Below are 18,293 nucleotides of genomic sequence, written 5' to 3' on the forward strand. Positions count from 1 at the left end.
CCACAGCAACGTAGTATCCGAGCCGTGTCCACAACCTACACCACTGTTCACGGCAACACCAGATCCTTAACCCACTGAATGAGGCCAGGGATCGAACCCACAACCTAATGGTTCCTAGTCAGATTCATTTCTGCTGAGCCACAATAGGCACTCCAAGGAGATAAAAATTTTAAACAGACCAATTTCCATAGAAAAAAAATTTCCAAGCACTAGCTCCAAGAAAAGCACTTGGCCCAGACAGTTTCATGGAATTCTGCCAAACTCTGAAAGTTTGATTGACTTGTACCAAACTCTAAAAGACCAAATAAACCAACAATAGGTTCAAGGCATAGAAAAAGGAAAGTTTCCCAAAAAATTTAAGTTGTGTATCTTACTCCTTTCGTCAAATAGGTTCACATAGGTTCATTCTTGTTTGCCAGTTCTTTGATCACTTATTGGTGGTAGTTGTATTATATCACTTGGCTGAATGAAATTTATTCTCTTACTTTCATCAAGGGCTTATAGAACCAATATTTTAAGTTTTCACATATTCTAAATTGTTTTCTAGATATCCTTATACTCAAGCAGTTGTTTGGCTAGTAAAGATTTTATTTTTTTGTCTTTTCGAGGGCTGCTCCTGCGACAGGTGGAGGTTCCCAGGCTAGGGGTCTAATTGGAGCTGTAGCCACCAGCCTACGCCAGAGCCATAGCAACATGGGATCCGAGCTGAGTCTGTGACCTACACCACAGCTCATGGCAACGCTGGATCCTTAACCCACTAAGCAAGGCCAAGGATTGAACCCACAACCTCATAGTTCCTAGTCGGATTCATTAACCACTGTGCCACAACGGGAACTCCAAGAATTTTTTTGGTTTCTATATTCTGTAAGTACTCTATAGGTATTTTTCTTCTGCTATCTAGATGTGGCTAATGCTGTACAGAAGTCTAAGTCTAGCCTAATTTTAACCCCTTAAAAAGACCTTGAGGAGTTCCCGTCGTGGCACAGTGGTTAACGAATCCGACTAGGAACCATGAGATTGCAGGTTCGATCCCTGCCCTTGCTCAGTGGGTTAATGATCCGGTGTTGCCATGAGCTGTGGTGTGGGTTGTAGACGCGGCTTGGATCCCACGTTGCTGTGGCTCTGGTGTAGGCCAGTGGCTACAGCTCCGATTGGACCCCTAGCCTGGGAACCTCCATATGCCACGGGAACGGCCCAAGAAATACCAAAAAAAAGACCTTGATATTTTTTCCTGATTGCATAAGATTCTTTATCTTTGAATTTCAGCAACTTCACTAGGATGTTTCATAGTGACCATTATCTGTCAGTTTGTTTTATTTATAAAAAGTTTTCTTGAATATTTATAAATGTTTATGTATTATTTATATGTTCTCCTCCGTTCTATTTGAGGGAGATGAGCATCCATTATGTGTTTGTTGCATCTCTGTGTGACTTCCTTATCTAAATCCCTTTAACTTTTTCCTTTGAATCTGCTTACTTTTTTCATGATCTTCTATGTCTCTTACTGAATTTTCAGCATTGGATCTCATGTTCTACTTTTAATTTTGCCTTCATTCCTATAGTAGCTGAATGGTTTTTTTCTGTTTTCCCGTTTATTTCGTCATCTTTTGTTGTCTTGTCATCACTCCCATTGAGCTCTTAGATCTTTGCTTTGTGTTTTCATTTCATGGAAGCAATATGTTATTAAGTTTCTTAATTCATGGCGTAATTTCCATCTGCTTGGTGAAAGCATTTGTAGTGAACATCCTCATTTCTGTCCACTTTTTTTCTCTTTTTCTTTTTTTGACTGCACCCACGGCATGCAGAAATTCCCGAACCAGGGATTGAACCCGTACCATAGCAGTGACAACACCACATCCTTAATTCCTGTCCACCTTTTTTCTTGTGGCTTTTTTTTTTTTTTGGTCTTTTTGCTTTTTCTAGGGGCGCCTCCCGCAGCATATGGAGGTTCCCAGGCTAGGGGTCTAATCAGAACTGTAGCCACCAGCCTATGCCAGAGCCACAGCAGCGTGGGATCCGAGTTGTGTCTGCAGCCTACACCACAGCTCACGGCAACGCCAGATCCTTAACCCACTGAGCAAGGCCAGGGATCGAATCTGCAACCTCATGGTTCCTAGTCAGATTCGTTAACCACTGAGCCACGACGGGAACTCCTCTTGTAGCATCTTTTTAAATTTTATTTTATTTTTCTGCCTTTTGTCCTTTTAGGGCCACACCCGCGGCATATGGAGGTTCTCAGGCTAGGGGTCGAATCAGAGCTGCAGCCACTGGCCTACGCCGCAGCCACAGGAGTGCAGGATCCAAGCCACGTCTGCGACCTACACCACAGCTCACAGCAATGCCAGATCCTTAACCCACTGAGCGAGGCCAGGGATCAAACCCATGTCTTCATGGATGTTAGTTGGGTTTGTTAACCACTGAGGCACGCACGATGCTTCTTGTAGCATCTTTAAATAGAACCTTTCTGAGTCAAGATCCTTCTTTTGAGGCTTTTGGGCTATTACTTCTCTCCTGCTGATGAAGATAACACTGCTCAGAATGAGAAAGTTTCTCTTCCTGGGTCTCACCCACACTGTTTCCCATGCAGGGATTATGTGAATCTGTGTAACTCTTCGTTCATGCCTTGCTCATTGGATCTTGGAACTGACTGGTCAGGGTCCAGGTACCACTCTACTGTCATCTCCCACTGTTATAAACTAAACATTTGAGTTTACCTAGAGTATGCTTATCATTTGGGAGAATTATACTTTACTGGGTTTTATCTCCTAAATTGTAGCTGCTGAAATCCTCTTTCCATTGGCTCCTGTATCCATGTTTGGTTATCACTGCCTTTGGCAGTTCTGCTACCTGTGCTGTGGTTCGAAGTTTCAGGTATCCTAGTTTTGCTAGAGATGAAGGATGCCTTCCCCTCTTCTCTTTTCCTTGTTACTGTTCCCTGAGAGGAGAAGGGGAAAATGCCAAACTGGCAGTATCTGCCTCAGTCCTTCTTGTCCTCACTCCAAAGAGGTCAAAGAAGGACCCAGCTGAATATTGAAGGGTGGTTATGAGTCCCCTTGTCAGTTAACCCCTATTTTCTCTATTTGTCAAGTCTCTAATAGAGTCGCTATCCTTAGAGTCACCCTTGAGACCATTAAAAGAAGCCGGTCATGGAGTTCCCTCTGTGGCACAGCGGGGTGAAGACCCTGACTGCAGTGGCTCCTGTCGCTTCACAGGCACGAGTTCAATACCTGGCCCTGCACAGTGGGTTAATGGATCTGCCATTGCCGCGGCTGTGGTGTAGGTCTTCCCTAAGGGAGAAAGCCATCCTTTATTCAATTTGTAAACTTTATTCACCAGTATATCACTAGTGTGATTTTAAAGCATTTTGAGACAGGATCCTTATGATGAAGCATTGCTAAGTTTGGACATATGAAATCCCAATCAGGTTTCACCCTATGGCTCAACTTTTCATGTTTTTTTCCTCCCAATTTATGTTCTCATGGTTCCAAAATACAAAAACCTGAAAAGATATAGAGTAAGGAGCATCACGCCTCTCCCCGACCTTCTAGGTTCCTTTGTTCCCTTTGCCTTTGTAAAGTAACATGTTAATAGCTTTGGGGTATCCTCCCACTGTTTCTTAAATATAGTTGAATTCAAATGCAGTTCTTAACTTTTACCCTTTTTACTCCAACGATTGTTTAATTCATGTATCATTATGTCAGTCTCATAATTCATATGTTCCTCTTTTGGTTTTTTTTCCGTATAACAATATATATCAAAAGCTTTCCATTTCAGTACCTGGAGTTTCATTGTTCTTTTGGTAGCACTACAAGGACCCATTGCGTTGTGTAAATGGATCTGAGGTCTTTTCCAGTACTTTACTATCATAAATAATATTGTAGTGAATAACTTTACATTTATGTCACCATGCGTGTGTGTAAGAATATCTATAGGATAGAGTTCCCTTCGTGGCTCAGCAGTTAATGAACCCAACTAGAATCCATGAGGATGCAGGTTCTATCCCTGGCCTCGCTCAGTGGGTTGGGGATCTGGTGTTCCCGTGAGCTGTGGTATAGGTCGAAGACATGGCTCGGATCCTGCATTGCTGTGACTATGGTGTGGGCAGGTGGCTACAGCTCTGATTCAACCCCTAGCCTGGAAACTTCCATATGCCACAGTGTGGTCCTAAAAACCACACACAAAAAAAGAAATATCTACAGGATAAATTCCCAGAAGTGATCAGAGGGTATATGTGATTGTGATTTTGCAGCCTGTGTCTTATTGCTTTCCATGGGATTTGTACCAGTTTATACCCCCTCCAGAATATTTAAAGTGCCTGTTCCCTTATAGCCTGAACAACAGGGTATACTGTCAGTTTTGCCAATTGATTATCTCAGTCTATTTTTTTTTTTATGTCACGCCCTCAGCAAATGGGAGTTCCTAGGCCAAGGATCAAACCTTTGACCACACCAGCTCCTTAACCTGCTGCACCACAAGAAAACTCCATCAGTGTATTTTAAATTATATTTCTCTTCCTATGAGTAAGACTCGGAATATTTTCCCTTTGTTAAGGGGCCATTTGTGTTTTCTTTTTAGCAAACTGGCTAGTCATATACTTGGCCTGTTTTTTTGTTGGGCTGTTATTTTTCTCGTGGATTTCTAGGAGCTCTTAGTACATTAAGATTACACCTTCACCTTTGAGTCTTTTAAATTTGGCTATGGGATGTTTAGTTATGTTAGGAGGTTTTCTTACTTATTCACAGAGTCAAATTTACTTATCTTTTATAGCTTTTGGATTTTGAGAACTTTTAATTTTTCTCTTCTACTTCAGGGTTATCAAAGAATTCCATCTTTTCTTCATGTGCTTTTTCATTTTCCATTATACCTTTCATCACTTGCATATTTGTCCTGGTGTACTGTGTGAAGCATGGATCCAATTTTATTTTTTCCAAATGGAGCCATAGTCTTACCAGCCTTATTTATTAAATAATCCACTCTTCCCCTTCTAATTTGAGAAGTCAACTTTGATATCTTGTCAAGTTTTCTTACTATTTTTGCAGTTTCAGTAGCTTGTTGCCAGTTCATTTGATATGCGTTCTGTGTTGATATCCCTTTCAATTACTAGGCAGTCATAACTGAAACTTTATCATCTGGTAAGCGATGGTATAAACTTGGGGAAGGAAGTCAGTGCTTCAAGGGTCACAGGTTAAATTTATGTTTCTCAAGTTTTTCTCTAATATTCCCACATGACATTTCGAATCTTAGTGTGTATCTTCAGCTTTGTTCACAGAGTGAAGTGTATTCATTACAATGATGCGTTCTTGTGATTGTCATAGTGTTGATTAATTGTGTCGAGGACACAAAGAATGACTTAAGGATTAATTTATTCCATTCATGGTACATCCTGATATCTTTTTTATTCTTTTTCCTTTTTTTCTTTTTAGGGCCATACCTACAGCATATGGAGGTTCCCAGGCTAGGGGTCGAATCAGAGCTACAGCTGCCGGCCTATACCACAGCCACAGCAATGCACGACTAACACCACAGCTCATGGCAATGCCCGATCCTTAACCCACTGAATGACGACAGGGACTGAACCTCATGGTTCCTAGTCAGGTTTGTTGCCCCTGTGCCACAACAGGAACTCCCTTGATACCTTTTAAAATGAGGCTTAATGGCAGTTTTCTCAGTGGCCAGTTTACTTTATTGATTCACCTGTGGACTCCACAGATCTTTGAAAAAATAAAACTCTTTGGAATTCCCGCCGTGGCACAACAGGATCGGAAGCGTCGTGGGAGCACTGGGACACAGGTTTGATCCCCGGCCTGGCACAGTGTGTTAAGGATCTGGCCCTGCCGCAGTTGTAGCTTAGGATGTGACTGCAGCTTGGATCTGATCCCTGCCCCAGGAACTCCATATGCTATAAGGCAGCCAAAAAAGAGAGAAAAATAATAAATAAGTAAATAAACAAATAAATAAATAAATGCTTTGATCCTGATCTAGCTCAAGACTATAAGTGCCTTGACTACCTGCATTGCATCTGGAGACAAGTTCGAGTCGTAACGTCTTTTTCTGTCTCCCCAGTCGGCCGACTCTGTCTCTCCAGCATCCACCATCTGCAGCAATTAGTATTCAGCGTCCTGCCCAATCACGGGATGTGACAACAAGAATCACTCTGCCCTCTCACCCTGCTCTGGGGACACCAAAACAGCAGCTCCATACCATGGCTCAGGTAAAACCAGAGGTGAAGAGCCATCTGTCTACTCTGTGGGTTAAAACCAGAATTGTGCAAAACTTGCTACAGGGCCAGCAGTGCTGAAGGCAGGGATTCCTTTGCAACAGGATCTAGTGGGAAATGTTCTTGTAATTCTCTTATGGGGTGTTCCCCCCACAGAAAACGATCTTCAGTACGGGCACACCAGTGGCTGCGGCAACAGTAGCACCAATTTTGGCAACGAACACCATTCCTTCAGCCACCACAGCCGGTGAGTCGGCAGCCCTTCCTGCCTGGGAAGGAGAAGGCACAGGTTATGGGTCCGTTTTTCATTGCTCAGCCTCTGTCAAAAGATGAGAATTAGGCTAGAAAAGCTCTCTTAACTTTCTCTAAGAGCTTTTCTTGAGTTCTTGAGAATCTGTTATGTGTGCAGAGAAGCCATTGTTGAAGAATTTCCCTTTTTCTCCTATTCCAGGATCTGTGTCACACACACAGGCACCCACGAGTACAATTGTTACCATGACAATGCCCTCCCATTCATCCCATGCTACGGCCGTGACCACCTCAAACATCCCGGTTGGTAAGTGTTGTGCAGCCTGCAGACAGAGGCTTAAAAGGAATTTTTCAGCACCTCTGACCAGGTCCTCATATAGACAGCTAGTGTTGATTTTTTTTATTGTTAATTTTCAAAGCAGCACTGACTTCGACTTAACATACAAATTTGGCATTTTGACGGTAGGGGGAGAAAAAGAAGATAACAGTAAATCATTGAGAGCTCAGTGTAAACAATTTTAACTCTTTTTTTGACTTAATCATCAAACTTCATCTCTTCTATGTGTATCTTTAAAAAAATAAATATTAACTTTACTGATGCAAGTTTGGCAAGAACAACAGGAAAAGCAAGAAAGAAAAAGATCTAGAACAAAAAGAACTTGTACACTGATAGATTGTTCAGGAAAAATCTCTGGGTGATGCAATAGTGGGAAGAATGCTGAACCTCAGATTATTCACCCAAGGGTTCTTACCTGAGTGTCACCAAGGTACTTAATGACCATCCAAAAATTTCTTCCAGGCATTCTTATTCCCCTTATAAATATGTGTATATTTTTGATATTAAAATTTTCTGGCAGCCAAACTTCAAAGATCAAGAGCAGGGGTGGCAAGCTTTTTCTGGAGGACCAGACCATGAATGCTTTAGGTTCTGCAGGCCTTACGTGTCTGTGCAGCCACTCCGCAATGGACCATGTGTAAATGTAGCATGGCTGTGTTTCAGTAAGACTGTTAACGGACACAGAAATTGAATTTCATATCATTTTCATGTGTCACACAATACTCTTTTGATTTTTTTTTCCCCCCACAAATGGCTTAGTAGTGTGAACCTATTGTTAGCTCAAAGGCCAAAATAGGCCTTGTCAGGTTTTGGACACAGCTCATCGATGCCTGTCCTAGGAGCTGAGAGCTCACTGTTGGAGCTTCCAGAGCTGAGACCGTGTCCTGTGAGCCATAACACTTCCCTCTTTACCCTCTTTAACCCATAAGTCACAGGTTTTAGTTTCTGATGTTACCTGTGCCTTGTCTCTGAAACGGTAAGCGTGCCATCTTCTTTACTCCCAAAGATACAGGACAGCTGCCATGTTTTTAACATACTGTACTTTTAGAAGTAAGACTGCTTTTTGTGAGAGGATGAAGTGACACACTTAGTTGTCAGAAATCTGGTGACCAGACACAGAAGTGTGTCTCCCCTGCCTGCGGTGTCCCAGCACTGGAGTGGTCCCTCTCCCTCTGTTTCCTTCCTTCTTTTGCATGTGAGATAAGCTGCAGCTGCCACGGACCTCTTAGCAAACTTCGAAGGCACTGTTTTTTTTCTTTTTTTGGCCATGCCCACAGCATGTGAAAGTTCCTGGGCCAGGGATCAAATCCACACCACAGTAGTGACTCCACCAAATCCTTAACTGCTAGGCTACCAGGGAACTCTCAAGGGCCCTTTTGCAGAATAATGGCAGGATCCAGGAAACCCTTGCTCCTCTTTTGGATCGCTGGACCATTCCAGCCCTTACATGGATATTAAGCACCACCGAAGGCTTAGCAGGGAGGATACGGCAGGCTTTCCTACGTTACTGCTCCCTGAAACTTGCCATTGGAAAGACCAAATTTCTCCCATACTCCTCTGAATTTAATATCACTTCTGTGAACTTTGGTGTGTGGGTTGGGGGAGTTCAGCTTTAATGCACTTTTGTTGAAAAAGATGGTAGGTTTTTCCATATTGTCATTGCAGACCGTTTTCTGGCTCTACCTTGCAGCATCATTAGTCATCCCCAGTGCTGTTAAGTCAAAGTCAGGCCTATTCTTTTCAGTTTTGTAGTTGGAAATCTCACTGAGGAATGTGTAGTAGCTATGAAGAAAATTAGGCCAGTAAAGAGGGGAGGTGTACACTCTAGGGCTCTCTGGTTTCATCTTGAACCCTCTATGTGAAGAATTATTTACAGAGTTCTTGTCAATATCACTGTTAATATCTTGTTAATATCACTCTTAGAGGGTACTAAGACACTTCCAAAGTAAACTCACTAAAAAATACCTGGCAACAAGTAATTAATATTCATTGATTGGGCTAACACTTTCAATTTTTACCTGTTCTGAGTTACTATATTGCTGTATTCTTTATTTCCCCAGCTCATTTATCTTTGTATTTTAACCGTTGACTAAATTCTAGATATGAAAATCATTTGACAGAAGTGTCCCAACAGATTTAACATGTGCTACTTAATGTTATTGGTTTTGTCTAAGTTCTTTCAGGTTTATGCTCTAGTTTTGTTTTCCTCTTGTATAGTATCCCACATACTTGTTAAATCATAATAGGATCTCTGAACAGAAGTGCCTTGGTTGTGAAAGGAAACCTGATATTAACCCTAGAGCATTGATTTTCAAGCTGGGGGAATAAGAGATATATTAAAATCGCCTAAATGGCTTTTTCTAAATGTCACATGCTTTTTCCAGGTGAGATTAAATACTGAATTCAGCCATTGTTATTAAAAAGAATGTGTTCCGGGAGGAAAGCCTGATTAACCACAAACATAAGGTTTTCGCCTGCAGTGAATTCCCGTTTCCAACAGAATGCCATCCTTATTTTCTCCATGCATGACAGTGGTCTCAGAATTATAAAAAGCAGAATCAGATGATCACAGTGTTCAGAAAACAGGGATTATCTTTGGAAATAACCCCAACTTACATTTTTCCTGTGGTTTTTTTTTTTTTAATAATTGAAGGTAGTGGCTTTTTTAATTTAGGAAAATGTAAAGATATAATTTGTGTGTGGGTTACCAACCTCTGCTTAGTTACTCTACCAAATGACAGCTGCTTTCCTACTGGAAGCATGATTTTTTCCTACTTCTATGCACACAGTGAAAAAACAAGGCTTTGTTGCTTTTAACACCCTCTCTACTTACTACTGATGGAAAATACATCATGCCAGTTTCTCTTTCTGCATTAGCCAGTGGAGGCTGTCCTCACTGGTCAAACTGGGCATCCTACCCATCATCCTGCAGGAACTTCCCTAGCCGCCTCCCTCAGGAGACAGCTGTGCATTGGGGGTGGGGTGCTTATCTTTGTGCTGTTCATCTTTGGTGTTCAGTATGCTGCACTTTAGGTAATGTGATGACATCATCTCAATCTCTGGTGTTTCTGTGCCAGCCATTGGTGTTACTTGGGTCTTGAACCAAGTGGAGGCTGTCCCTCTATCTCTCTGAGGTGTTGTTTTTTTTGGGGTTTTTTTTTTTTTTTTTTTTTTTCGGATTCCCAGGCAGAGAGTTAACAGACAAGTCTGTAGGAATAGCTCAGCTGTACCTTTTAAACAAAATTTGACTGCAAATTGTAGAGGAGAGCAAACCTTGAGCTTCAGATTAAATTTGAAAACTATATGGGTTTTTGTTTTGTTTGGGGGTTTTTTTGGTTGTTGTTGTTGTTTGTTTTTTTGGCTTTTTAGGGCACCACCCGCAGCATATGGAAGTTCCCAGGCTGGGGGTCCAATCAGAGCTGCAGGTGTAAGCCAACAGCTTGGGATCTGAGCTGCATCTGTGACCTACACCACAGCTCACAGCACTGCCAGGGATGGAACCTGCATCTCATGGATGCTAGTTGGGTTTGTTACCACTGAGCCACAGCAAGAACTCCTGTATGATCATTTTGATTTTGCCGTAAAGTATTATGCAGACTCACAGGACATTCAGAAGACTTAGGTAATTAAGTGATTATCAAGAGAAGGCCTCGTCATAGATGAAGAAACTGCAACTTGGAAATTAAAGTGATCCTCTCATTACTATAACTAGCAGCATATTACTAATTAGTTATGGGCCCCAGAGTAGAATCTTAAGTGTTTGCTATTTCTGCATTCACATTTTTGTTGATTTTTTTTTTAACTTTCCTCCTTTGGAAAGAAGGTCTCCAAAAAAAATTTTTAATTAAGGAGTTCCCTGGGGGCTCAGCTGGTTAAGGATGTGATGTTGCTACTGCTGTGGCTCAAGTTGCTGCTGTGGTGTGGGTTCAGTCCCTGGCCCAGGAACTTCTGCATGCCAAGGGCATGGTGAAATAAATAAATACATACATTTACATTTAAATTTTTAAAAGTCTCCAAGAAGCCAAGTCAGGGGTAAAAGGGCCTGGTTGCTCATATTTTTGTTCAAGTATTAATATTGAACCCTGCTTTGACAAATAACAATATATCAGTGGATTATTAAAGTAATTCAGTTGAACCATATGTACTCATCTTTCATATTTTATTGTGATTAAAACTAGAAATCCAGGCGTCTTATTACTGTTTGCATTCTTAAGGTTGTTGCTGGCTAGGAATGCTTCAGCAGATGAGCAGTAATGTAATTGGATTATACTTTTTGTAGCTAAGGTGGTGCCTCAGCAAATCACACACACTTCTCCTCGGATCCAACCTGAGTACCCTGCAGAGAGGAGTAGCCTGATTCCCATTTCAGGACACCGAGCCTCTCCAAATCCTGTGGCCATGGAAACCCGAAGTGACAATAGGTAGGAGGGGATGTGCCCCATTGTGTCGTTAATTATTTTGATTTTTCGGTAAAACAAATTGACCCACAAATATGGCATATGTTTCATTATTTTCAAATTTTCCCCCAAAACAATCTTTTAGTCGTATGAAAATGTACTATACTTATTCAATCATTCTCCTTTTGATGAATGTTCTCCTAGTATCCATTTTTTTAAATTTGTGTATTTCTCTATTTAATTTATTTTGTGCCATTTTAAGAGTAACAGTGGCAGTATCATGCCCCTTTATCCCTAGCTATTTCCATTTTCATCTCCAGAGAACAAGCTTTTCTTATTTAACCACAGTAAATAAGAAAAGTATGGTATCTGCAGCAATCCTTTAGCCTTCCATTCTCTTTCATACATTGACATTTTTAAAGAGTGTATATAAATAGGCCAGTTGTTTTTGCAGACTATTCTTCAATTTGGGTTTGTTGGATTGTTCCTTGTAGATTCAGGCTGTGCATTTTTGGAGTGAATATCATTTAGGTGGTAAGTTCTAACCACTGTTAATACATCAGAGAGCTTATGCTCATGCTTTGTCCCATTATTAGTTATGTCAACATTAATTATTTAGAAAAGGTGATGTTTGCCAGATTTTTCTACTCTAAAGGTGTGTTTTTCTCCTTAGTAACTAATCTGTGTAGAATTCCCTTGAGACTGTAAATATCCAGATCCCCCAAAAACTGTCACTCAATAGTTTTTGCACCTGTTGATGATTCTTGGCTGAAGCTGTTGGTGCTTGCAATGTAATGGTTGCTAGATAGTGACTTTTTCAGTCATTTCTTACATCTTTATCAGATGTAAAGAATTTTTTTCTTATCTGGAGTTCCCATTGTAGCACAGTGGAAACAAATCCAACTAGGAACCATGAGGTTGCAGGTTCGATCCCTGGCCTTGCTTAGTGGATTAAGGATCTAGCATTGCAGTGAGGTGTGGTGTAGGTTGCAGACATGGCTCGGATCTGGCGTTGCTGTGGCTGTGGTGTAGGCCAGCAGCTGTAGCTCTGATTCGACCTCTAGCCTGGGAACCACCATATGCTGAGGGTATGGTCCTAAAAAAGCCAAAAAAAAAAAAGAATTTTTCTTTATCTGTCACACTTTATTTATTTTGTTGTGTATTTTATTTTTTAAAATCAACATGAGCTCATGGATTTGATTTTGTTTATTCATAATTGTAATCCATTACTGTCATCTGTTTGCATGCACAAATTGTCTCCGGGTTGGTCCTTGGGAGCCCCTTCAGACTAGTTCCTGTGGCTTTTGCTATGTCCTGGTGATTCTAGCCCTACCTTACTTCATACTGGAATGAGATACTTGAAGTTCCTCCTGAGCTTGGTCTGTCTGAGCCCTGGAATCTGCCATTTCTCCAAGGAGCACTTGGACCTTTTCATCATTTAGAATCCAAGATCTAGCATTAGCTCTGTTTGTTGTTACTGGATTATCATTTCTTCTAGGCCCTTTCAGCAGGTAGAGGTGGGAAGTAGGTAACATTTTAAAAACTAAAACACTAGTGTACTCTGGTACCTTGGGTTCAACCCCATTCCCTCCCCCATGTTTGTATCTTCTTTCTACTACCCCAGTATGTGCTGGAGTGCACATGAAGTAATTTGAGAATGGGATCATTTCTAAATATTCTTCTTTGATTTTTATGTATAGAAATACTTATTAGTTGGTTTTTTTTCTTTTAATTGAGGTAAAGTTGATTTACAATGTTAGTTTCTGGTGTACGGCAACGTGATTCAGTCTTACATGTATGTGTATATGTACATATATAGTTTTCCACTATGGTTTATTAAAGACTATTGAATATAGTTTCCTGTATCATATAGAGGGTCTTGTTATTTTTCTATTTATATATAGTGCATATCTGCTAATCCCATACTCCTAATTTATTTATCCTCCCCAATTCCATTTCCCCTTTGGTAACCAGAAGTTTGTGTTCTGTATCTTGTGAGACTATTTCTGGTTTGTAAATAAGTTCATTTGTATCATTTTTTGGCTTGTACCCATGGCATATGGAAGTTCCCAGGTCAGGGATTGAACCCATGCTGCAGTTGCAACCTGCAGCAGAGCTGCAATGACACTAGATCCTTAACCCACTGCGCCATGTGGGAACTTCCTGTATCATATTTTATATTCTACATATAAGTCATATCATACGATTTTTTCTTTCTCTTTCCGCCTTATTTCACTTAGTGTGATAATCTCTAGTTGCATCTGTGTTACTGCAGATGGCTTTATTTCTTTTTTTTTAATGGCTGAGTAGCATTCCATTGTGTGTATATATCTATATTATTATAGATGTATAGATATACACACACACCAGATCTTCATAATCCATTCATCAGTCAGTGAATATTTAAGTTATTTCCATGTTTTTGCTACTATAAATAGCACTGTTATGAACATAGGGGTGAGTGTATATTTTCAAATTAGAGTTTCCTCTGGATATATGCCCAGGAATAGGATTGCTGGATCATATGACAACTCTATTTTTAGTTTTTTGAGGAACCTCTATGTTGTTTTCCATATTGGCAACAGCAATGTACATTCCTACCAGCATTGTAGGGGGTTCATTTTTCTCTACACCCTCTCTAGTATTTGTTATTTGTAGTTTTTAATGATGGCTCTTCTCATTGGTGTGAAATGGTACCTCATTGTAGTTTGGGTATTTTTTTGTTTGTTTGTTGGCAGCACTCACAGCATGTGGAAGTTCCCAGTCCAGGGATCAAATCTATACCACAGCAGCAACCCCAGCCACAGCAATGACAAACCAGATCCTTAGCCCACTGACACCAGAGAACTCCACATTATAGTTTTGATTTGCATTAGAAATGCTTGTTAGAGATTGATTGGGATGGCAGGGTAGTAGGATGTGAAGCTTGCCTTCTTCCAAAAACATGTCAAAAATACATCTACATGTGCAACGGTTCACATAGAAAATCTACTGAATGCTGGCAGAAGACTTCAGACTTCTGAAAGAGCAAGAAAATCTCCATATAACTGGATAGGACAAAATAAAAGAGAAACTGAGAAGGAAATTGGGATGAGACCTGTGTCCCTGGGAGGGAACTGGTACAGAAGAAAAGTTCCTATACACTGGAAGTCCCTTCACCAGTGGGAAGATCAGCCATGACTGGGGTGGGGTGGAGGTGGCTTTAGAGCCTTTGAAGAGAACACAGCAACAGGTTTGCAGCAGCCACATAGGAGACAGACCCACACAGTCAGTGCCATCACCCTGCACTCTCCAGACCAAGATGTGCCTCCATGGGTGTGAGTGGGGCCTTGGTGCTGAAGTTTGGGCTTTGGAGATCAGACTTGGGGAGAATTGGGATTGGTTGTGCAGAGAGAACTGGGTTTGGTTGTGCCAAAACAGCCCGCAGGGCCTAAAGACTAGGGTAACCACATTTGAGAGTGTACGTGAAGGTACCCTGGGCTGCTTTAGAGACCAGGTGCCATTGTTGAGGGGTGCGGGAGGAAAGGGGCAGGACCCACCATTACAGCCTTGTTCCCTATGCAGGCTCTTAGGCAGCAGGAATCCTTATTCATGCTCCAGAAAGTCACATGAACCATCACCACCACCTGGTTCTAGGAGTGGTCACAAACTACCTCCACTCCCATCACATACTTTGGGTACATATAGAAGCTGGTACCACTGCTGAGAACTCCAAGACCAGGAACCAGCCACCACATCTCCACATCTACTATCAAGAGGATAATGGCCAGCACAAGCTGAGGAAAGGGATGATGGGCACCTGTACTAAAAACAGCCCTTACACCAAAAAATGTTAAGCTCAAACAAGCTACACAGGGGTGGTTTCACATATAAGGAGCCCTCCATGACCACAGTAGACAATTGTTTCTCCTAAACTCACAGAATAAAAGAGATATAAGTAAGGAGTTCCTGTCGTGGCACAGTGGTTAACGAATCCGACTAGGAACCATGAGGTTGCGGGTTCAGTCCCTGCCCTTGCTCAGTGGGTTAACGATCTGGCGTTGCCGTGAGCTGTGGTGTAGGTTGCAGACGCGGCTCGGATCCCGCGTTGCTATGGCTCTGGCGTAGGCCAGTGGCTGCAGCTCAGATTCAACCCCTAGCCTGGGAACCTCCATATGCCGCGGGAGTGGCCCAAGAAATAGCAAAAAAAAAAAAAAAAAAAAAAAAGAGATATAAGTAAAATGAAGCAGAGGAACCAGTCCCATTGAAAAGACCGAGAATTCTTCTGAAAGAACAATGAAACAGACCTGTTTAGTCTAGTAGACACTGATTTCAGAAAGGACATAATGAAAATACTTAAGGAACTAAGAAGGGCTATCAGCAGAAATGCAGAGTTGTCTAAAAGGAAACTAGAAACTATAAAGAGGAACCAAGAAAAATTCAAAAATTCATTTGCCAAGCCAAAAGCTAAGCTAATGGCAGTGAATAGCACAGTCAGTAATGCAGAAGAACTAGTAAGTGATCTGGAAAATGGAACAATGGAAATCACTCAGGACAACAGACAGAAAGCCAAATTGGGGAAAAAAAAGAAAAAATGAAAGCAAACCAAGAGACCTGTGGGATAATATAAAGCGTGCCAATCTACACATGATAGGTGTTCCAGAGGCAGAAGAAAGAAAAGGTGATTGAAAATATATTTGAGGAACTTATGGCTAAAAGCTTCCCAAACCAAAGGAAGGAAACAGACATTCACATGCAGGAAGCACAGAGGGTCCCAAGCAAGGTAAACCCAAACAGATCTACACCAAGATATAATAAAAATGGCAAAAGTTAAAGAGAAAATTCTAAATGGCAGCAAAAGAAAAAGAGTTAAATAAAAGGGAACCCCCCCCAACCCCCTGCAACGAGGCTATCAGCTGGTTTCTCTATAGAAAGGCATTGCAAGATATATTCAAAGTTCTGAAAGGGAAAAATCTTCAAGCTACAATGCCCAGCAATATTATCATTTAGAATGGGAGAGATAAAGAATTTCTTAGACAAACAAAAACAAAGAATACAGCAATACTAAACCTATCAAAAAGGAAATATTACAAGATTTTCTCTAACTAGAAAAGAAAAATCGATAGGAAAAAGAAGATCACAGTTGGAAAGTAAATCACTTAAATAAGCCAGTACACTGATTTAAAAAATAAACTGTTTAAAACTTTTCTTAGAGTTGGAGTGCCTGTTGTGGCACAGTGGGGTCAGCAGTGGTATCTTGGGAGTGCTAGGACACAGGTTCAATCCCTGTCCTGGCACAGTGGGTTAAGGATCCAGCATTGCCATAACTGCAACTTGGATCTGATACCTGGCCCAGAAACTCCATATGCTAGGGGGCAACCAAAAAAGAAAAAATAAGTTTTCTGTGAAAGTGATGGTATAAATCTATACCATCTATAATGGAAAAAATAAAAATCATTTAAGAAATAAAGTATATACATGAAATGAATGAATAAAATGAAAACACATGCAACCAAAAAATTAAAAAGAAATTGATGGTAACCACAATGAACAGGAAAATAATGCACTTGAAGATATAAAAGAGGACCTCAAAATTATAAAATGAGGGGGAGGAAAGTAAGAAAATGTAGATTTTTTTTTTTTTTCCCCAGAATGTGTTTGAGCCTACATGACTACCAGGCTAAGGCAAGTAGGTATGGTTAGGGGGTAACATACTTGAAAACAGAGTAACTCCAAATCAAAAACATACAATAGATTCATAAAAACCTAAAAGAAGAAAGCATAAATGTAATATAAAACAAAATCATCAAACCACAAAAGGAAAAAGAAAAAGGACAAAGAAGAAGTATAAAACTAGTAGGAAAACAAGGTTTAAATGGCAATAAATACATACCTATCAGTAATTACCTTAAATGACTGCATTAAATCCTAAAATCAAACACAGAGAGTGGCAGATTGGATTTAAAAAAAGAAAAAAACAGGCGCCTACAATATGCTATCCACAAGAGACCCATTTTAGGGTAAAGGACACAGGTTGAAAGAGGATGGAAAATGTATTTTATGGAAATGGCAAAGCGGAGGTCACAATACTCATATCAGAGAAAATAGATGTCAAAAGAAAAGCCATAAAGATGAAGAATACTATATAATGATAAAAGGATCAATAAAAGAAGAGGATTTTATACCTGTCAACATATATGCATCTAATATAGGAGCACCTATAATATATGAGTACTAACAAGCATAAAAGGAGAAACCATTGATGGAAACACAACAAGAGTAGGAGACTTTAACACCCTACTCAAGTCCTTTAACAGATCTTCTAGCGAGAAAATCAGTAAGGTAACAGAGACCCTAAATGATACAATAAAACAGAATTAATTGATATTTTTAGAACATTACTTCCCCAAAAAAAAGATATACATCTTTTTTTTTTTTTTTTTTTTTCACTTTATAGGGTTGTGCCTATGTCATATGGAAGTTCCCAGGCTAGGGGTCAAATCAGAGCTGCAGCTGCTAGCCTGTGCTACAGTCATAGCAATGCCAGATCCAAGCCACGTCTGTTACCTATACTGCAGCTCATCCACATGCTCATCTCATTAAATGCAAAAAAAAAGCATTTAACAGAATTCAGCATCCATCCATGGTAAAAAGTCTTATCAGTATAGGTATTTCAGTACTTTATTATGTTGAGGAACATGTCTCAAAATAGCAAAAACTATCTTTCACAAACCCATAACCAATATAATACTCAATGGTGAAAAGCTGAAAGCCTTCCCACTAAAATCTGGAACAACACAAGGATCCCCACTATCACCTCTTCTATTCAACATAGTATTGGAAGTCCTAGCCACAGCAGTCAGATAAGAAAAAGAAATAAGTTGTCCAAATTGGAGGGAAAGAGGTGTAATTGTCATTATATACTTGACATGATACTATATGTAGAAAACACTAAACACTACAGAGAAACAGTCAGCAAGTAGGAGAGTACAAGATTAACATACAGAAATCAGGATTTCCTGCCATGGCACAGTGGGTTAAGAATGCAACTACAGGAGTTCCCGTCGTGGCGCAGTGGTTAACGAATCCGACTAGGAATCATTAGGTTGCGGGT

At 40.5% G+C, this 18,293-nt stretch overlaps 1 protein-coding gene across 47 annotated transcripts in view; it reads left to right on the top strand.

Annotated features, from left to right (window-relative positions):
* The window catches only part of SAP130 (Sin3A associated protein 130), a 96,412-nt gene that overhangs the window by 18,134 nt on the left and 59,985 nt on the right, over positions 1-18,293 (top strand). For 45 of the 47 annotated variants that reach the window (XM_084998534.1, XM_084998539.1, XM_084998529.1 and 42 more), the window contains 4 exons: positions 6,064-6,211; positions 6,374-6,464; positions 6,669-6,773; positions 11,083-11,224. In XM_084998534.1, the coding sequence (XP_084854660.1) occupies positions 6,064-6,211; positions 6,374-6,464; positions 6,669-6,773; positions 11,083-11,224 (486 nt within the window). Of the gene's footprint in view, positions 1-3,956; positions 6,212-6,373; positions 6,465-6,668; positions 6,774-11,082; positions 11,225-18,293 lie in introns of all 47 variants that reach the window. The other 2 variants (XM_084998557.1, XM_084998558.1) reach the window with 2 other exon arrangements.

Source organism: Sus scrofa, chromosome 15 (genome assembly GCF_054392235.1).
Source record: "Sus scrofa isolate SSC_HxYL_T2T_F1_AM1 chromosome 15, Sscrofa_HxYL_maternal_Yorkshire_Landrace_v2.0, whole genome shotgun sequence".
Classification (NCBI taxonomy): Eukaryota; Metazoa; Chordata; class Mammalia; order Artiodactyla; family Suidae; genus Sus; species Sus scrofa.